The 21,681-nt window shown below is 43.4% G+C and overlaps 1 protein-coding gene across 6 annotated transcripts in view; it reads left to right on the forward strand.

Moving 5' to 3' along the window:
• The window catches only part of LOC129840679 (ATP-binding cassette sub-family C member 4-like), a 39,744-nt gene extending 21,204 nt beyond the window's left edge, over window positions 1-18,540 (forward strand). For 5 of the 6 annotated variants that reach the window (XM_055908723.1, XM_055908726.1, XM_055908728.1 and 2 more), the window contains exons 8-29: window positions 1,885-2,134; window positions 2,248-2,355; window positions 2,462-2,551; window positions 3,644-3,835; window positions 3,955-4,049; window positions 4,146-4,232; window positions 4,768-4,864; window positions 5,100-5,321; window positions 5,455-5,577; window positions 5,770-5,807; window positions 5,913-6,019; window positions 6,174-6,320; window positions 8,650-8,729; window positions 8,866-9,016; window positions 9,112-9,378; window positions 15,107-15,207; window positions 15,599-15,946; window positions 16,072-16,161; window positions 16,269-16,441; window positions 16,585-16,690; window positions 17,402-17,536; window positions 17,625-18,540. In XM_055908723.1, coding sequence (XP_055764698.1) covers window positions 1,885-2,134; window positions 2,248-2,355; window positions 2,462-2,551; window positions 3,644-3,835; window positions 3,955-4,049; window positions 4,146-4,232; window positions 4,768-4,864; window positions 5,100-5,321; window positions 5,455-5,577; window positions 5,770-5,807; window positions 5,913-6,019; window positions 6,174-6,320; window positions 8,650-8,729; window positions 8,866-9,016; window positions 9,112-9,378; window positions 15,107-15,207; window positions 15,599-15,946; window positions 16,072-16,161; window positions 16,269-16,441; window positions 16,585-16,690; window positions 17,402-17,536; window positions 17,625-17,702 — 3,085 coding nt within the window. In that variant the 3' untranslated portion in view covers window positions 17,703-18,540. The remainder of the gene's footprint in view (window positions 1-1,884; window positions 2,135-2,247; window positions 2,356-2,461; window positions 2,552-3,643; window positions 3,836-3,954; window positions 4,050-4,145; window positions 4,233-4,767; window positions 4,865-5,099; window positions 5,322-5,454; window positions 5,578-5,769; window positions 5,808-5,912; window positions 6,020-6,173; window positions 6,321-8,649; window positions 8,730-8,865; window positions 9,017-9,111; window positions 9,379-15,106; window positions 15,208-15,598; window positions 15,947-16,071; window positions 16,162-16,268; window positions 16,442-16,584; window positions 16,691-17,401; window positions 17,537-17,624) is intronic. The other variant, XM_055908725.1, reaches the window with a different exon arrangement.
• The last annotated feature ends 3,141 nt before the right edge of the window (window positions 18,541-21,681 follow it).

Genomic DNA, 21,681 nt, shown 5'->3' on the forward strand with positions numbered 1-21,681 from the left:
AATTGAACTTTCCATGTGGTCTATACTGTCCGGCAAACAGACCAATAGGCTTCAAGACAGCTTCTACCTCCAAGCCATAAGAGTGCTAAATAGCCAGACTTGACTCAAAGGTGTGAATACTTAAAGATATTTTTGTATTTTATTTTCAAAACATTTGTAAAAAAAAATCTAAAAATATGTTTTGACTTTGTCATTATGGGTTATTGTGTGTAGATGGGTGAGAAATAAAATCAATATAATCCATTTTGTATTCAGGCACAACAAACCAAATGTGGATTAAGTCAAGGTGTATGAATATAGTGTGTGCATGTCTGCATGTGCGATTTATTATGTTTGGCTGAGTGCCAGGCACCCCTAGCAGGGACTCGCAGAGGGAGCAAAGCCACATGCACTTCACCAGCTGCCAACAAACAGCTATCAGTTACATCACAGGTCTAGTCCCCTGATCCCTCTGAGAACTGGCTGTCGTCTTTCTGCTTCTCTTTGTTCTTTAACACGAGGATAAGTTGCATTTATTTGTCTGAGAATGTTATTGAATGTTACATTATATGGTAGCTTTTAGTGGAATGTCTGGGGCATTTGTGGAATTCTCCAAACACTATCTCCCATATTCCTGGCTGCAGCAAAGTGCATAATAGCAATTCTGCCGTTCTTCTTCCATGTTTCCTCAATGAGTGGAAAAACCTCTTAAAATCCTTCAGTATCCAATGGACATAAAAAAAATCACCAGCAAAATCTGTCAGTTTAATGTTTTTTTGCATGGGGAATCGGACAAACACGATTTGAGAAAATGAACTGCAATTTTTAAAGGAACTGGAAGACTGTCTTTTTGCGGAAGAGCCTTCCGCAAACTGTGGTGGAAAGTAGCAGAGCTACAGCGCTACAAACTAATATGACCCCACTGTGGAAATGGGAGACTCATGAACACAATGGTGTACTCTTTTTTTTTTTTTTTTCTTCCTCTTTCTCTACGACCCCAACAAGTGTCACGGAAATCATCTGAAGGTAGACCATACAAAGGAATGGAAGTATGGAGGTATTTTTGTGCCATCAAATAAGTGTCCAATAAAAGTAAATATATCTACTAGAACCTTATTCCTTTATGTACATTTGACTTTTTTTTGTTGTAATTTATTAATGTGTTATTCACTGCGAATCTATGGGTTACAGTAGTAAAAGCCAAATTCAATATTTTATCAAATAACAAAAATATCAACCAAGTTAAAAAAAAAAAGTACACACACCTAAAGGGGTCCTAAAATTCCAAATCAAATGGCTAAATGATCCATGGTATGACCCCCCCCCCCCCCCCCAAAAAAACAGCTTAGACTTTTATAGGTTAATGGTGTTAGGTTCTAATTCTCAGAGTAAAAACTCAACGGACAGTATGAAAGCTCAAACCAAGTTTATTCTTCCCAGAGGGTCAATACAGCTGCATTAGACAAAGACATTGTTCACACAAGCACTGATATTTAACCCTTCCTCCTAGGCTGAGTCTCCTCCTACACATCTGAACAGCCAAAGCATCTGTTGCTCAACAGAACCTTAGTGATATCTGTTCTTCCTCACTTCCTCTGACCTGACCTCTACCCCAAAGGGCTTACTCCTCTTATCAATGCCTGCCACGTGATCGCTTTCCCTGCACTCAACACATTCCAAGCTTAATAGTACACACTATATACCTTCCTCCTACAGATAACCATTAACCTCTGGTGTAGACCATCAGAACATAGGCACTCAATATTTCAATAGGATAATTAACCCTATCCCAAGTTTAGGAGCTAGAACCCAGAATCCATCAATGGAAAGGTTTAACAGATGTGTAACAATGTTTTGTTTTATTGCATTGTTATTATTGAAAGACTTCTTTCATTCTTCCCTCAGGGAAGAGATCTCCAAGATCATGTCGAGCTCCTACCTGCGAGGTCTCAACATGGTCTCCTTCTTTGCGGCCAGTAAGATCATAGTCTTCATCACCTTCGCCGTCTACGTCCTCCTGGGGAACACCATCTCAGCCAGCCGGGTGTTTGTGGCAGTGTCTCTGTATGGTGCCATCAAGATCACAGTGACCCTCTTCTTCCCACAGGCCATTGAGAAAGTGTTCGAGACCATCATCAGTATCCGCAGGATCAAGGTACTCTATAGATCATCTGGCACAAAATGGCTGATGTGCCTCACCTAGGTGCAATGAGTTATTGTGGTTTAGTAAGGTTTGTTTGGCTGCATCATCTCTCTGTTGACCCACAGAATTTCCTTCTGTTGGATGAGATGGAGAGACCCAACATGAGATTTACCCTGGAGGAAAAGAAAGACGCCTCTGTTGAGATCAAGGACTTAATTTGCTACTGGGACAAGGTGAATATTCTGGTCAAATGTTGATATACAAAACAAGAATACGCCTGTCCTGTGTGGTAGTTTCATGTATTGCTATGAAATGTCATTTCTCTCTCTCTCTCCACAGAGTCAGGACGCTCCATCTCTCCAGAACCTGTCACTCACAGTGAAGTCGGAGCAGCTCTTTGCTGTCATTGGACCTGTGGGGTCTGGAAAGGTCAGAGGTCATACATAGTACACATACTTTTGTATATATATAGTGAACACCCCTTCAAATTAGTTGATTCGGCTATTTTAGCCACACCCTTTGCTGATAGGTGTATAAGATCCAGCACACAGCCATGTAATCTCCATAGACAAACATTGGCAGTAGAATGGTCTTACTGAAGAGCTCTGTGGCACCGTCATAGGATGCCACCATTCCAACAAGTCAGTTCGTCAAATTTCTGCCCTGCTAGAGCTGCCCCTGGCAACTAAGTGCTGTTATTGTGTTTTGGAAACGTCTAGGAGCAACAATGGCTCAGCTGCGAAGTGGTTGGCCACACAAGCTCACAGAACGGGATAGGCGAGTGCTGAAGCGAGACGTGTTAAAAAAAAAAAAAAAAGTCTGTCTTGGGTTGCTACACTCACTACCAAGTTCCAAACTGCCTCTGGAAGCAACGTCATCACAAGAACTGTTCATCGGGAGCTTCATGAAATGGGTTTCCATGGCTGAGCAGCTGCACACAAGCCTAAAATAACCATGCGCAATGCCAAGTGTTGGCTGGAGTGGTGTAGTAAAGCTCGCCGCCATTGGACTCTGGAGCAGTGGAAACACACTTCCCCATCTGGCAGTCCGACAGACGAATCTGGGTTTGACGGATGCCAGGAGAACGCTACCTGTCCCAATGCATAACACTGCCCACGTGCACAAAGCGAGGTCCGTACAGAAATTGTTTGTCAAGATCGGTGTGGAAGAACTTGTCAAGCCTGTACAGAGCCCTGACCTCAACCCCATCGAACACCTTTGGGAGGAATTGGAACACCACTGTGAGCCAGGCCTAATCGCACAACATCACTAATGCTCTTGAGGCTGAATGGAAGCAAGTCCCCAACATCTAGTGGAAAGCCTTCACAGAAGAGTGGAGGCTGTTATAGCAGCAAAGGGGGGGACCAACTCCATATTAATACCCATGAATTTGGAATGAGGTGTTTGATGCGCAGGTGTCCGAATACTTTTGGTCATGTAGTGTGTGTGTGTGTATATATGGTAAAATATGTAGTAAGCCATATCAGCCAGCTCACATGTTTACCAGCCCATCTCCCACAGTCCTCTCTGCTCAGCGCCATCCTGGGGGAGCTGCCTCACGACAAAGGGGTGTTGAAGGTCAAAGGTCAGCTGACCTACGCCTCCCAGCAGCCCTGGGTGTTCCCTGGAACCATCCGCAGCAACATCCTGTTTGGCAAAGAGCTCCATCCTCAGAAGTATGAGAAGGTCCTGAGAGCCTGCGCCCTCAAGAGGGTAAGACACACTGAATGGAGTTCTCATGGTATTTAACGCTGGGAGCTTTGCAGTGGTTGTAATGCCTTTGTGTTCTGACTGTTAGCCCCTGTCGTCTTTGTTGTCCCTTCTGTGTTCAGGACATGGAGCTGCTGCCAGACGGCGACCTGACATTGATAGGGGACAGAGGAGCCACCCTCAGTGGGGGACAGAAAGCTAGAGTGAACCTGGCCCGGTAAGACCACAGCTCCACTTCAAACCAGAGTAGAAATGGTACATTCTATAGATGAATATCCTCCAGTCTCTATCTGAAAGCCTTGTTGTGTCTCAGGGCTGTGTATCAGGATGCTGATATCTACCTGCTGGACGACCCTCTAAGTGCTGTGGATGCTGAGGTCGGGAGACACCTGTTTGAACAGTGAGTGAACCACAGTTTCAGCTAAACAGGCTGTATTTTTTTAAACCTTTATTTTACCGGACTCGTCCCATTGAGATAAATAATTACTTTACAAGAGAGACAAAATATCAGCTCAAAGTTTGACCCATTTACAACATAAAACACAACGCACTACAGTTTAAAAATATGCATTTACACATTGAGCAGCAAGATGATTTGAGGAGGTGTGGTGCAACTATGAAATGATGACCTCTTCCTAAATATTTGGTGACATGATTCATTTTGCGTATGGTTTCCTAGAAACAAAGGGTGTCTCAACTAACCCTTTGGCTCAACTTACCCCACTACCCTCTAGTACAACTGAACTGCATTCTTCCCAGACTCAGATTAGGTCTACTTACTGGCTGCTGCTTTAGGGCAGGAATGGGTTTTTGTATAGCATTTACAAGTTAATGGATGTTCAGGGTCATGTGGATTCTCTGACGTTAGAACAGGCCTTCACTAGCAGTGTGAAACTGCACTTAAACTGTCTGTCTCCATGTGTCTGTGTGTCCAGGTGTATCTGTGGTATTCTGAAGAACAAGCCCCGCATCCTGGTCACCCACCAGTTGCAGTACCTCCAAGCAGCCGACCAGATCCTCGTCCTCAAGGAGGTGTGTTTCTGGCTGAATTTAACATTCTACACATGCTTTGTAACCTACGTATGACCACAGGTGCATTTCTGCTTACCTTTTTACTTTGCTGAGCACATAACATGTCTGCTGTCAATCTTTATGAAAGGAATAGTTCACCCAAAGGCATATGAATTTACATATGAATACAGACTCCAGAAGTTGGGCAGGGTGTGACGTGTGTGTGTGTGTGTGTGTGTGTGTGTGTGTGTGTCAGGGTCACATGGTGGCGAGGGGGACATACTCCGAGCTGCAGCACTCTGGGGTTGATTTCACCTCCCTGCTGAAGAGGGACGAGGAGGAGGAGGAGCCACAAACCAACGACAATCCCTCAGTGGTCAAACACGCCTTTTCCCAGAGCTCAATTTCCTCCTGGAATTCAGTGGTCTCCCACACCTCCTCCATGCACTCTGTTAAAGATGGAGCTGAACAGCTTCCGGTGGGTCCAAACCCCACCCACTTCCTTTCAAGCTCTTAGACACAGTCACAAGGAGGATTTTCATTCTGAAGTATCCCAGATTGTCCCTCCTTTAGTTAACAGGGTATTATGTCCATGTCTCCTCCCTGTCCAGACAGTAGCAGAGGAGAGCCGATCGGAAGGCAACATCGGCGCCACCCTCTACTTCAAGTACATAAACGCAGGAGCCAGCATCCTAGTTATGCTGGGCACAGTCCTCCTCAGTCTCATCGCGGAGGTATTAACACATCCAAAATGTCAGGCAGTGAATAGCCATATGTCACTATTGTACCGCCTAGCATCTACAGTAAATACAAGCATTTTGACTTCTGATAGATGCGTGCAAAATCAAACTCTGAACAGATTAAGGCATTGGAACCAATGACATTGCAATGATCTAACCAACTATAATATAATTTGTCACCCACAGGTAGCATACGTTCTTCAGGACTGGTGGCTGGCCTATTGGTAAGAAGCATCTATTGTTACAGTAGTACATTATTTGTTTCACAGTTCAGTTGGACCATAGCAATGTGAATGTTCAAATAACAACGCTGACTGTTTGATTGACAGGGCTGGAGAGCAGGAGAAACTCAATATTAACGGCACTGGGATTGTCCAAAATGGCCTCAACATCACTCAAGAATTGGACCTCAGTTTCTACATGGGTATTTATGCAGGTATACAGAAGAGCATTACTAAATATACTGTATATTTACTTCTCCCTTCAAAGAATGGGAATATTTTCCAAGTAAGTATGAGGTTGTCCCCTTACCTGGGAGGAAGCTTGGGAAAATCGTGTAATGACTGACAAGTCACCTTCTCTGTGTTCAGGTTTGACTCTGGCCTCGGTCATCTTTGGCTTTGCCAGGAGTCTGGTGATGTTCAATGTGCTGGTGAAAGCTGCTCAGTCTCTGCACAACCGTATGTTCAACTCTATCCTCCGGACGCCTGTACGCTTCTTTGACGTCAACCCAATTGGTGAGAAACCCCTCGCATCCAATAGAATCTGTTTGTGTTGTTTTTTCTTGTTGAGTACAATACAATTTCTTGTAATTGAGTCCTGACCTCAAAATGCTTTGAAACTGGTTGGGTGAGAGAACAGACGTCATTTACAAATCTATTTTTGATTTACATTTGGTTGGGTTGTCAACTAATGTGAATTCAACAAAAATAAATAAATGTCACTCCTTGTATTTAGGTTAAAAGTTGGGTGGAGAAAAAATAGCTAAATTCCCTTAAATTTGTTAGGAATTGAAAACTGGTCAAGTTGTGGAGAAATGCTAGATGCAAAATATAAGGCAAACAACTTCTATATTTAAAAGGTTTAATAGGCAAACGTTCCTCCAAGAGGTTCGCTGCAAATCTCCCCTCCAGAGGAGAGGGCGGAACTAAATACTCGTGCCTTACCTGTTCGCTGTTTCACCCTTCCGTGTCTCGTGCCAAAGCATTAAATCAAGGCTGAGACCTTGGGGTTGAATAGATTATACATTTGAAACGTCTTAATTGCTTAGGACACCCATGGTCGATTTTTATGCCTCAGAGGGCCAGATACCAGTAACAAAGACCTGATTTACGGTGCCCTCTGGCCTTAGTGTACCTACAGTCGTGGCCAAAAGTTTTGAGAATGAGACAAATATTAATTTTCACAGTCTGCTGCCTCAGTGTCTTTTAGATATTTTTGTCAGATGTTACTATGTAATGCTGAAGTATAATTACAAGCATTTCATAAGTGTCAAAGGCTTTTATTGACAATTACATGAAGTTGATGCAAAGAGTCAATATTTGCAGTGTTGACACTTCTTTTTCAAAATCTCTGCAATCTGCCCTGGCATGCTGTCAATTAACTTCTGGACCACATCCTGACTGATGGCAGCCCATTCTTGCATAATCAATGCTTGGAGTTTGTCAGAATGTGGGTTTTTGTTTGTCCACAAGTTCTAATTGGAATAAGGTCTGGGGAATTTCCTGGCCATGGACCCAAAATATCAATGTTTTGTTCCCCGAGCTACTTAGTTATCACTTTTGCCTTATGGCAAGGTGCTCCATCATGCTGGAAAAGGCATTGTTCGTCACCAAACTGTTCCTGGATGGTTGGGAGAAGTTGTTCTCTTAGGATGTGTTGGTACCATTCGTTTATTCATGGCTGTGTTCAGGCAAAATTGTGAGTGAGCCCACTCCCTTGGCTGAGAAGCAACCCCACACATGAATGGTCTCAGGATGCTTTACTGTTGGCATGACACAGGACTGATGGTAGCGCTCACCTTGTCTTCTCCGGACAAGCTTTTTTCCGGATGCCCCAAACAATCGGGAAAGGGGATTCATCAGAGAAAATGACTTTACCCCAGTCCTCAGCAGGCCAATAGCTATACCTTTTGCAGAATATCAGTCTATCCCTGATGCTTTTCCTGGAGATAAGTTGCTTCTTTGCTGCCCTTCTTGACACCAGGCCATCCTCCAAGTCTTCGCCTCACTGTGCGTGCAGATGCACTCACACCTGCCTCCCGCCATTCCTGAGCAAGCTCTGTACTGGTGGTGCCCCGATCCCGCAGCTGAATCAACTTTAGGAGACGGTCCTGGCGCTTGCTGGACTTTCTTGGGTGCCCTGAAGCCTTCTTCACAACAATTGAACCACTCTCCTTGAAGTTCTTGATGATCCGATAAATGGTTGATTTAGGTGCAATCTTACTGGCAGCAATATCCTTGCCTGTGAAGCCCTTTTTGTGCAAAGCAATGATGACGGCACGTGTTTCCTTGCAGATAACCATGGATGACAGAGGAAGAACAATGATTCCAAGCACCACCCTCCTTTTGAAGCTTCCGGTCTGTTATTCGAACTCAATCAGCATAACAGAGTGATCTCAAGCCTTGTCCTCGTCAACACTCACACCTGTGCTAACGACAGAATCACTGACATGTCAGCTGGTCCTTTTGTGGCAGGGCTGAAATGCAGTGGAAATGTTTTTTGGGGATTCAGTTTATTTGCATAGCAAGAACTAACTTTGCAATTCATCTGATCACTCTTCATAACATTCTGGAGTATATGCAAATTGCCATCATACAAACTGAGGCAGCAGTCTGAATTTGTCATTCTCAACTTTTGGCCACGACTGTAGAGGCCAAATTCCAATAGGGAATAGTCATCCAAAAATAGCATTCTTAGCAGGTGATGACTTTTTAAAAATCCAATAATTTTCCCACGTTGAGTAAATGTCATCACATTGAATTTTTTTTGTTGAAATGACGTGGCAAACAATGCTGATTTAACCAGTTTTTGCCCAGTGGATTACTTTCTCCTGTTCTGTCACAGGAAGAATTCTCAACAGGTTCTCCAAGGACATCAGCCAGCTGGATTCCATGTTACCTAATACCTTTGTTGACTTCAGTCAGGTAAGTGACTTTATTGCCCTAGAGGGGAACATCTATGTATTTTGTCAGGAGGATATAGATTTCCCAATCCATTATCTTTATTACATAAATCTTTTCTTCTCTTCATGTCTCCTGGGCGTATCCGATCTTGCCACAGTCGATCCTGCAGAATATCGGCGTAGTTGTGGTGGCAGCCTCCGTTATGCCCTGGATCCTCATTCCTGTGGTTCCTCTTCTCATTATATTCCTGTTCCTGAGACGCTACTTCCTGCAGACGTCACGGGACGTCAAACGCCTGGAGTCCACCAGTGAGTGACAGGACTGACTGGGACAGGGGAGGCAAGGGACAAATGATAATTGTACATTTTCTCTTAATGTGTACAATTTCCTTTTGTGTCTGCAGGCGTGTGTGAGTTGATGCATTTCCTGTGTTCTGCAGCTCGGAGTCCTGTCTTCTCCCACCTGTCCTCGTCCCTCCAAGGTCTGTGGACGATCCGAGCTTTCAGAGCCGAGGAGAGATTCCAAAACACCTTTGACGCCCATCAGGATCTGCACTCAGAGTCCTGGTTCCTGTTCCTGGTCACCTCTCGATGGTTCGCTCTCCGACTGGATGGAATCTGCGCAGCCTTTGTCACTGTCACTGCCTTCGGCTGCCTCTTCCTCAGAGATGGTAAGAGGATAAATTATTATGGCTTCATTACACAAGCTGTTACACAATGGTAGAAATCAGTATTGGTTGCATATGACATAAAACAAATTGAATGAGGTTGGATAATCTTTCTGATCAAAGTCTTTGGCCCATTGCCTGTTCCCTAGCAACAACTTGTATTACACTTGGGGCCAAACAGTTATCCAAGCTACACTACCAGTCAGAAGTTTTAGAACACCTACTCATTCAAGGGTTTTTCTTTATTTTTACTATTATCTACTTTGTAGAATAATAGTGAAGACATCAAATAACATATGGAATCATGTAGTAAGCAAAAAAGCATTAAACAAATCAAAATATTTTATTTGAGATTCTTCAAATAGCCACCCTTTGCCTTGATGACAGCTTTGCACACTCTTGGCATTCTCTCAACCGGCTTCATGAGGTAGTCACCTGGAATGCATTTCAATTAACAGGTGTGCATTCTTAGGTTAATTTGTGTAATTTCTTTCCTTAATGCGTTTTAGCCAATCAGTTGTGTTGTGACAAGGTTGGGGTGGTATACAGAAGATAGCCCTATTTGGTAAAAGACCAAGTCCATATTATGTCAAGAACAGCTCCAAAAAAAGCAAAGAGAAACGACAGTCCATCATGACTTTAAGACATGAAATTCAGTCAATATGGAAAATTAAGAACTTTGAAAGTTTTTTCAAGTGCCGTCGCAAAATCCATCAAGTGCTAGGATGAAACTGACTCATGCGGACCGCCACAGAAAAGGAAGACCCAAAGTTACCTCTGCTGTAGAGGATAAGTTCATTAGTTACCCGCCTCAAATTGCAGCCCAAATAAATGCTTCAGAATTCAAGTAACACAGATCTCAACATCAACTGTTCAGTGTGAATCAGGACGTCATGGTCAAATTGCTGCAAAGAAACCACTACTAAAAGGACACCAATAATAAGAAGAGACTTGCTTGGGCCAAGAAACACGAGCAATGGACATTAGACCAGTGGAAATTTGTCCTTTGATCTGTAGTCCAAATTGGATATTTTTGGTTCCAACCGCTGTGTCTTTGTGGAATGCGGTGTGGGTGAACGGATGATCTCTGCATGTGTATTTCCCACCGTAGCATGGAGGAGGAGGTATGATGGTGTTGGGGTGCTTTGCTGGTGACAATTATATAGAATTCAAGGCAACTTAACCAGCATGGCTACCACAGCATTCTGCAGCGATCCGCCATCCCATCTGGTTTGGGCTTAATGGGACTATCATTTTGTTTTCAACAAGACAATGACCCAACACCTCTAGGCTGTGTAAGGGCTATTTGACCAAGAAGGAGAGGGATGAAGTGCTGCATCAGATGAACTGGCCTCCACAATCCCCCGATCGCAACCAAATTGAGATGGTTTGGATAAGTCGGGATGCAGAGTGAAGGAAAAGCAGCCAACAAGTGTTCAGCATATGTTGGGAAAGCATTCCAGGTGAAGCTGGTTGAGAGAATATCAAGAGTGTGCAAAGCTGTCATCAAGGCAAAGGGTGGCTATTTGAAGAATCTCAAATATAAAATATATTTTGATTTGTGTAACACTTTTTTTGGTTACTACATGATTCCATGTGTTATTTCATAGTTTGTCTTCACCTTCATTCCAAAGAAAAAACCCTTGAATGAGTAGGTGTCCTAAAACTTTTGGCCGCTAGTGTATGTCAAGAAACATAATAAGAATGTTCAATAAAATCTAATCAAAATCACATTTTATTTGTCACATGCTTCATATAAAAACAGGGCTAGACCTAACAGTGAAATGCTTACTTACAGGCCCTTCCCAACAATGCAGAAAAAGAAAATAGAGAAGTAATAATAAATAACTTGGTCTATGTGCAGGGGTATGAGGTAGATATGTACATATACAGTGCATTCTGAAAATATTCAGACACGTTCACTTTACGTTACAGCCTTATTCTAAAATGGATGAAATATTTTTTTAAATACATTTTTGCAAATGTATTAAATTTAAAACATACCTTACATAAGTATTCAGACCCTTTGCTATTAGACTCAAATTGACCTCCGGTGCATCCTGTTTCCATTGATCATCCTTGATGTTTCTACAACTTGATTGGAGTCCACCTGTGGTAAATTCAATTGATTGGACATGATTTGGAAAGGCACAAACCTGTTTATACGTCGGAATTTTACATTAAATACACCTTAGCCAAATACATTTAAAACTCAGTTTCACAAATCCTGACATTTAATCCTAGTAAAGATTACCTGTCACTTTATTTTAAGAATGTGAAATGTCAGAATAATAGGAGTGATTTATTTCAGCTTTTTATTTCTTTCATCACATTCCCAGTGGATCAGAAGTTCACATATAGTCAATTAGTATTTGGTAGCATTGCCTTTAAATTGCTTAAATTGGGTCAAATGTTTTGGGTAGCCTTCCACAAGCTTCCCACAATAAGTTAGGTGAATTTTGGCCAATTACTCCTGACAGAGCAGGTGTAACGGAGTCAGGTTTGTAGGCCTCCTTGCTCACACACGCTTTTTCAGTTCTGCCCACAGATTGTCTATAGGATTGAGGTCAGGGCTTTGTGATGACCACTCCAATACCTTGACTTTGTTGTCCTTAAGCCATTTTGCCACAACTTTGGAAGTATGCTTGGGGTCATGGTCCATTTGGAAGACCCATTTGCGACCAAGCTTTAACTTCCTAACAGATGTCTTGAGATGTTGCTTCAATATATCAACATAAGCCTCATGACGCCATCTATTTTGTGAAGTGCACAAGTCCCTCCTGCAGCAAAGCACCCCCACAACATGATGCCACAACATGATGCTGCCACCCCCGTTCTTCACAGTTGGGAGGGTGTTCTTCGGCTTGCAAGCCTCCCCCTTTTTCCTCCAAACATAACGATGGTCATTATGGCCAAACAGTTCTATTTTTGTTTCATCAGACCAGAGGACATTTCTCCAAAAAGTAAGATCTTTGTCCCCATGTGCAGTTGCAAACTGTAGTCTGGCTTTTTTATGGCGGTTTTGGAGCAGTGGCTTCTTCCTTGCTAAGCAGCCTTTCAGATTATGTCGATATAGGACTTGTTTTACTGTGGATATAGATACTTTTACCTGTTTCCTCCAGCATCTTCACAAGGTCCTTTGCTGTTGTTCTGGGATTGATTTGCACTTTTCGCACTGAAGTACGTTCATCTCTAGGAGACAGAACACGTCTCCTTTCTGAGCGGTATGACGGCTGCGTGGTCCCATGGTGTTTATACTTGCGTACTATTGTTTGTACAGATGAACGTGGTACCTTCAGGTGTTTGGAAATTGCTCCCAAGGATGAACCAGACTTGTGGAGGTTTACACATTTTTTTCTGAGGTCTTGGTTGATTTCTTTTTATTTTCCCATGATGTCAAGCAAAGAGTCACTGAGTGTGAAGGTAGGCCTTGAAATAGGTACACCTGAAAGGCTGCTTAGCAAGGAAGAAGCCACTGCTCCAAATGATGTCAATTAGCCTATCAGAAGCTTTTAAAGCCATGACATCATTTTCTGGAATTTTCCAAGCTGTTTAAAGGCACAGTCAACTTAGTGTATTTAAACCTCTGGCACACTGGAATTGTGATACAGTGCATTTATAAATGAAATAATCTGTCCGTAAACAATTGTTGGAAAAATGACTCAGACCATGATAAAACCAAGATTGAACGGTTGGACTTAAGGAAACTAGGCACCGCTCATCACTTGGCCAATACCATTGCTACGGTGAAGCATGATGGTGGCAGCATCATGCTGTGGAGATGTTTTTCAGCGGCAGGGACTGGAAGACTAGTCAGGATCGAGGGAAAGATAAATGGAGCAAAGTACAGAGATCCTTGATGAAAACCTGCCCCAGAGCGCTCAGGAAAGTCCTTGAGTGGCCCAAAAATTAAGTGAAGGGATCTGAATAGTTTCCAAAAGGCACTAACTAGGACTAAAGTTTACAGTGCATTCAGCATATGAGTGTGCAAAGGATAGATAATACATACAATGCTGCTACTGTTTGAGTCAAAAGAGTTATTGCAAAAAGGTTCAATGCAGATAGTCCGGGTAGCTATTTAACTAAATACTTAGCACTAATGGCTTTGGGTGGAAGCTGTTCAGCGGCCTGTTGGTTCCAGACTTGGTGCATCAGTAGTGCTTGTCGTGCGATAGAGAGAAGTCTTTGACACGGGTTGCTGGAGTCTTTGACAATTTTTAGGCCCTTCCTCTGATACTGCCTGGCATAGAGGTTCTGGGTGGCAGGGAGCTCGGCACTGGGCCTTACGCACTACACTCTGTAGCGCCTTGCAGTCGGATGCCAAGTAGCTGCCAGACCAAGTGGTGATGCAGTCAGTGAAGATGCTCTCAAATGGTACAGTTGTAGAACTGTTTAGCCTCCTGAGGACGACCTGGCGTTTTCATGCCCTCTCCACGACTGTGTTGGTGTGTGTGGATCATGATAGATCCTTAATGATGTGGACACAGAGGAACTTCAAGCTCTCGACCCACTCCACTACAGCCCTGTCGATGGGGGCGTGCTCAGCCCTCCGTTTCCTGTAGTCTATGATCAGGTCCTTTTGTCTTGCTGATGTTGAGGGAGAGGAGGTTGTTCTGGCACCACACTGCCAGGTCTCTGACCTCCTCCCAATAGGCTGTCTCATCGTTGTCGGTGATCAGGCTTTGCGCCATCGTGTTGTCAACTTAATGATGGGGCTGGAGTCGTATGCGGCCACACAGTCATGTGTGAACGGAGTACAGGAGGGGACTAAGCACGCACCCCTGAGGGTCCCCTGTGTTGGATGTGTTGTTGCCTACCCTCACCACCTGGGGGCAGCCTGTCAAGAAGTCCAGGTTCCAGTTAGAGGGAGGTGTTCAGTACCAGGGTCCTTAGCTTATTGATGAGCTTGGAGGGGATGATGGTGTTGATCGCTGAGCTGTAGTCAATGAACAGCATTCTAACATAGGTGTTCCTCTTGTCCAGGTGGGAAAGGGCAGTGCGGAGTGCAATAGAGATTGAGTCATCTGTGGATCTGTTGGAATGGTATGCAAATGAGTTGGGTCTGGGATGATGGTGTTGATGTGAGCCATGAGCAGCCTTTTAAAGCATTTAAGGCTACAGATGCGAGTGCTACAGGCCATAGTCATTTAGACAGGGTACCTTGGTGTTCTTGGGCACAGGGATTATGGTGGTCTGCTTGAAATGTAGGTATTACAAACTAGATCAGTTGTAGTTGAAAATATCAGTGAAGACACTTGCCAGCTCGTCAGCGCATGCTCAGAGTACATGTCCTGGTAATCCGTCTGGCCCTGCGGCCTTGTGAATATTAACCTGTTTCAAGTTCTTACTCGCATCGGCTACGGAGAGCATGATCAGTCGTCTGGAACAGCTGGTGCTCTCGTGCATGATTCAGTGTTGCTTGCCTTGAAGGCATTTAAATCGTCTGGTAGGCTTGTGTCACCGGGCAGCTCGCAGCTGAGTTTCCCTTTGTAATCAGTGATCGTTTGCAAGCCCTGCCACATCCGACCAGTGCCAGAGGATTCGATCTTAGTGCTGTATTGACGGCTTGACGGAGGTTGTTGCGGGATTTCTTATAAGTGTACGGCTTAGTGTCCGACTCCATGAAGGGACAGCTCTAGCCTTTAGCTCAATGCAGATGTTGCCTGTAATCCATGGCTTCTGGTTGTTGACATGCTGTGTAGCCAATGAATTGAGTAAATGTTCTAATCAGGGCTGGAGGCGGGAGCTGTGGGTTTGGTGTTGTCCTACGCCGTCACCCTTCTTGGGAACTTCCAATGGACCATTCGTCAGAGTGCGGAGATGGAGAACATGGTAAGATCACCACACCTAACTCTGGTATTGTCACTCCCCCAGCACCACAGGCCCTTTTACAGTATCTGAAAGATTTTACCTGGGAATGAATTTCCACAGGGAAAATAATCAAACACAGAGATCTGCGCCAGTGACCTGTAGAAATAAGATTCATTAGAATCAAACGGGTTTTAGTTGCATCCTGTCATTCAGGAATCTTCAGCTGAAAAGGCTCACTTAAGAATGTAGCGTGTGGATTATTAAAGTTCTGTAAAGTTTTATAATTTAGTGCTGAGAAGCCATACTAGCATTAGACCAAGGTTAACCACGTTCCCAGTCTCAGAGTAGGCTGGTAAATCAGCTTAGAACCAGGTTTGTTTGATTGACATGGTTATTTATTTACCGTCCTCAGATGACGTCAGTGGAGAGGGTGGTGGAGTACACAGAGCTGGAGAGTGAAGCACCCTGGGAAACCCAGAAGCGTCCTCCTCCTGAGTGGCCGAGCCAAGGCCTCATCACTTTTGACCGGGTCAGCTTCTCCTACAGCTCAGACGGCCCTGTGGTCCTGAAGGACATGAAGGCCATGTTCAGGCCCAAAGAGAAGGTTGGCATCGTGGGCAGGACAGGTGCGGGGAAAAGCTCCCTGGTATCGGCGCTCTTCCGCCTGGCAGAGCCAGAGGGCAGGATCTACATTGACGGAGTTCTGACCTCCGAGATCGGCCTTCATGACCTGCGCCAGAAGATGTCCATCATACCTCAGGTAGCTACTGTTGGTGGGTCTTCTGTGGCTGCTCTGTCCCTTAGTCCTTCTGAATGTATTAAAGGAAAGGCTCCTAGTTCAGATATGGCTCTGTTAGAGCTTATTACATGTTTGTGTTTCTGCAGGACCCGGTACTTTTCACCGGCACCATGAGGAAGAACCTGGACCCTTTTAGCCAGCACACAGACGAAGACCTGTGGAACGCTCTCCAAGAGGTACTGCTCCTCAGACTCCTATTGATACAGTAACGTGACATACAGGTTAATGTGTGTTTTTGGTGGCATTGATCAGGGTCTTACTCCAGTAACTGTTTCCTCTCCAGGTCCAGCTGAAGTCTGTTGTGGAGGAGCTGCCCAATAAGATGGAGACGGTTCTGGCCGAGTCGGGCTCCAACTTCAGTGTGGGTCAGAGGCAGCTGGTCTGTCTGGCCCGAGCCGTCCTGAGGAAGAACCGCATCCTCATCATCGACGAGGCCACAGCCAACGTGGACCCCAGGTACAGAGCTGCCTCACACACACAGTCTGTCCTTTAGAGCTGATGTGTTTTGAGTGGGAGGCCTCTAGTAGTCAATGAAAGCGTGATAGTTTCTTCATCTTGGTTGAGTCTTTCCTGAACTGTTTGTCTGTCTGTGTCCGTAGAACAGACGAACTGATCCAGAAGACCATACGAGACAAGTTCAGGGAGTGCACCGTGCTCACCATCGCCCACCGCCTTAACACCATCATAGACAGCGACCGCATTCTGGTGAGAGCTCTTCCCATCAAATAGATGTATATCTGTCACACACACACACACCTCATCAGTCATGTATATATGAGATAAAAAACGAGACTGAGCAGGGTGAGATGCACTTTTATTCACTTTAAATTTCAGGTTGATCTGAGATCGTATCCTATGTTTAGTGAAATGAGTTGACCCTGTTTACACTTCTCTGAAGGTGCTGAGTAATTCAGCCAGTGCAGAGTGAAGTAGGGTTACTCTATTGTAAACAGCGCTAGATCAGTGGTTCCCAAACTATGGGAAGCGCCCGAGGTGTAGGCAGGGGGGTCCCCCCATCCCAAAAAATTGTTAAGGAACGGTCTGAATTTAAACTTAATCCTGGAAGTTGTAATAGTAAAATGCACAAGGTACAATTTCGAAATTTGGTAGTGCATCAGCAGTTGTCCTCATCGAGACAGTCATTGCAGACCTTAGAGCTATTTATAACTTGTCATAAATGTCCAGATCATCTAGGCCATGTCAGCTAAAGTTTTTTAGCCTATTGAGTCCCATGGCAAAATGTATAGAATTGCAGTAAATACGCTATGAACAGGGCACTTTCCCATAGAAATACGGAGGGCACGGGATGTTCCACAATGCTGGAAGGGGGGCCTGAGTGAAAGTTTGGGAATCCCATAATTTCACTACAGACCAGTTTAGCCAGGTTGACTTACTGGCTTTTGACCCTGCCTTCAGGTGCTAGGCGCTGGTATGATCCAGGAGTTTGACGAGCCGTACGTCCTTCTTCAGAACCAGGAGAGTGCCCTCTACAGGATAGTCCAGCAGACGGGCAAGGCTGAGGCAGCTGCCCTGCTTGAATCAGCCAAACAGGTGAGCACTGACACTGCATCCCAACCCAGCACACATGTCCTCTCAACCTAACTTGATTTCTTTACCAATTCACAATATTTTCATTCAGGCGTATATGAACAACGGCAACAGCCATGGTCCAAAAATGGCCAACGGAGCGGTGGTCTTCTTTGAGACGGTTGTGTGACGGTGCAGAAAGAGATATCTGCCCAATCACACAAGATCTTTTCCAGAGCTGATGGGTCAAAAGACCAATTAGTGAAAAGGAAAAAAAACGAAATGCTATTTTTATGGTAAGATGTTTGCATGCAAAATCAGGAAAGATTTATGGAACTGACTTAAATTATTTTTTATTTAAATAAGGAAGCAAAAATGTATTTCCTTATTGACACTTTGCTGATGTGTGTTGCAACAATGGAAGTAGCATTGCATTTTCATACTTTGTGCCTCAATCTTTCACTATTTGAACTGCTGCTACTCCTATTGATTTATCTTACTGCACAGGGCACTATCCTGACATGCTGCACTGTCTCTGCAATCACTTTACTGGGCAATGGAACTAATTGGCGTGTGTATTCATATACTATACGTGCAACGGAAAATTACACTTCACCATTGTACGCACAAGAAAAGACATGCTGTCATTAAGCTATAAGGGATTTATGAGAATTTCTTGACCAAAGTGTGTAACCCATGTATGTCTCACGTTGTATTCATGAGTGATGGTTGTAAGGACAGTCTAGATCATTTAAAAGCAGGAATACCTACCCATCAATGTGAAAATGTATTGAACTACAAACGTATCCCCTAATGAGGCAGTATGGAGAGACCTTAGATTTTAAGTTACATTTTGATTCCATTGGTTTTTAAATGTTTTTGTAGTGGATGTAATTTTCCCAAAGGCATTCTTATTTTTATGTACCTATAGCAACAGTACCTCATTTTTACAAGTTTCAGATAAATTGATTTTCCTTACATAGAAGTTTCTATTAATTAAATTTCACAATATTATTGTACAAACTTAAGTCTTGTCTCTTATGTTACATCTTCAACGCAAACATGTAGTTGCTTTTCTTTGAGTTTGTTAATACTATCAGCATTGACTAAAGAAAAAGGGACAAAAGATAGCTCCTCAATTTGACACCATCTTTTCCTAGGATGGTTTTGTAAGCCTCTTTCCACAACTTCACTTTACCCTCTTCAAACACACTTACAGTATTTCATTATCCAGATAAACACAGGTTTATGAAGAATTTAAATGCACAATTGTGACTTTTGCAGTGAAAAGACTCATAACTCATGATTATCTAAAGGAGAACCTTGCGAGATGTGCGTAGGATGCATTATATAAAGGCCAAGTAGGCTGCGTTTAGACAGGCAGCCTAATTCTGATATTTTTCCCACTAATTGGTCTTTTGAACAAACAGATATTCTTCAGACCTGAAAAAAATATCCAAATTGGGCTTCCTTTGGATAAGGAAAACTGCTGCGTTTACAATCTTGTTCTGAGGACAAATGTGAATGGTTGGTTGGATGAAAGCTCAATGGGCAGAGATTGCAAGAGGTGAGAGCCAAATAAAGAACAGCCTTTTAGGGAGGCAGGTTGGAGGTGGATGGAGGGCGTTAAACACGGGTTGTGACAGGCTAGGTTGCCAGTTCGAATCTGGACTGTGCCTTTCAACCTTACATTTCTAATCTACATGACTATGGGACTGAACAGCTTTAAATATGAGAAACAACCAGTGTGGTGGTCTCCCCCTGATGGCACTGTGAAATACAGTTGAAGTTGGAAGTTTGCATACACTTAGGTTGGAGTCATTAAAACTCGTTTTTCAACCACTCCACAAATGTCTTGTTAACAAACTAAAGTTTTGGCAAGTCGGTTAGGACATTACTTTGTGCAAGACAAGTAATTTTTCCAACAATTGCTTACAGACAGATTATTTCACTTATAAATGCACTGTATCACAATTCCAGTGTGCCAGAGGTTTACATATACTAAGTTGACTGTGTCTTTAAACAGCTTGGAAAATTCCAGAAAATGATGTCATGGCTTTAGAAGATTCTGATATGCTAATTGACATCATTTGAGTCAATTGGAGGTGTACCTGTGGATGTATTTCAAGGCCTACCTTCAAACTCAGTGCCTCTTTGCTTGACATCATGGGAAAAATCTAAAGAAATCAGCCAAGACCTAAAAAAAAAAAAATATGTAGACCTCCACAAGTCTGGATCATCCTTGGGAGCAATTTCCAAACGCCTGACGGTACCAGGTTCATCTGTACAAACAATAGTACGCAAGTATAAACACCATGGGACCACGCAGCCGTCATACCGCTCAGGAAGGAGACGCGTTCTGTCTCCTAGAGATGAACGTATTTTGGTGTGAAAAGTTCAAATCAATCCCTGAACAAAAGCAAAGGACCTTGTGAAGATGCTGGAGGAAACGGGTACACAAGTATCTATATCCACAGTAAAACGAGTCCTATATTGACATAACCTGAAAGGCTGCTCAGCAAGGAAGAAGCCACTGCTCCAAAACTGCCATAAAAAAAAAGACTACAGTTTGCAACTGCACATTGGGACAAAGATCGTACTTTTTGGAGAAATGTCATCTGGTCTGATGAAACAAAAATAGAACCGTTTGGGCGTAATGACCATCGTTACGTTTGGAGGAAAAAGGGAGAGCCTTGCAAGCCGAAGAACACCATCCAAACCATGAAGCACGGGGGTGGCAGCATCATGTTGTGGGGGTGCTTTGCTGCAGGAGGTACTGGTGCACTTCACAAAATAGATGGCATCATAATTATGTTGATATATTGAAGCAACATCAAGACATCAGTCAGGAAGTTAAAGCTTGGTCGCAAATGGGTCTTCCAAATGGACGATGACCCCAAGCATACTTCCAAAGTTGTGGCAAAATTGCTTAAGGACAACAAAGTCAATGTATTGGAGTGGCCATCACAAAGCCCTGACCTCAATCCTATAGAAAATCTGTGGGCAGAACTGAAAAAGCGTGTGCGAGCAAGGAGGCCTACAAATCCGACTCAGTTACACCAGCTCTGTCAGGAGGAACGGGCCAAAATTCACCCAACTTATTGTGGGAAGCTTGTGGAAGGCTACACAAAATTGTTTAACTTGGGCCAAACATTTCAAGACAATGTTACCAAATACTAATTGAGTGTATGTAAACTTCTGACCCACTGGGAATGTGATGAAAGAAATAAAAGCTGAAAGAAATAATTCTCTACTATTACTCTGACATTTCACATTCTTAAAATAAAGTGGTGATCCTAACTGACCTAAGATAGGGAATTGTTACTCGGATTAAATGTCAGGAATTGTGGAAAAACTGAGTTTAAATGTGTTTGGCTAAGGTGTATGTAAACTTCTGACTTCAACTGTAGGTACAGGGATAGGTACCAGAAGGTCACAGGTTCTAATCTTGTTGATGCCAGAGGTTTGAATCTGTGTGGTTTGTTTTCTAACCTTACCCCAACCACTATTCCTGAACTTAAACAATCACCTTTGTTTCTGCCCTCGACAGAACATCAAATAAAGAAAACCACATTTATAAATCCTGTGACTCACCACATCAACGAGATGATTTTACAAATGTTGATTAGGGGCTTTATTCCATCTGTATGGCGGAAGTTCCACGCTATAGCGCAAATGAAATGCAATATTCGCGTAGACTGTATTCAAGGTAAACGCCACGGCAGCTTAATCAGAAATAACCTTTGCATTTCAATCAAGCTATAATGGGGGATCTTCTGCACTACAGATTTAATCAATTAGAAATGTGAGTGATATTCATTTGAAGTAAACTCATCCGACAAGACCTGAGGATCAATGCTGAATATAAACAGGCACAGTCAATTCTATCGATTACAAGTGAGAAAAGCTCCTGTATACGCCATTTCAAGTCCCAGTGCAGTCAAACGTGACTTTCCTAGGTTAGGTTGCCAGTTCGAATCTGGCGTGCGACTTGTTTTTCAATATTCCTCACTAATCACATTTCTAATCTACATGACTAACCATTTCTTAACCCAGTGCAGTCATGTGATTTTCCTGTTTTATAAAACGTTTCCACACTGAGGTTGGAGTAATACTGAAATTATGAAGCCCTTGTAGTGTAAGAGCTGTTTGAAAACACAGGCTGAAAG

This window comes from Salvelinus fontinalis, chromosome 41 (assembly GCF_029448725.1).
Source record: "Salvelinus fontinalis isolate EN_2023a chromosome 41, ASM2944872v1, whole genome shotgun sequence".
Lineage (NCBI taxonomy): Eukaryota > Metazoa > Chordata > Actinopteri > Salmoniformes > Salmonidae > Salvelinus > Salvelinus fontinalis.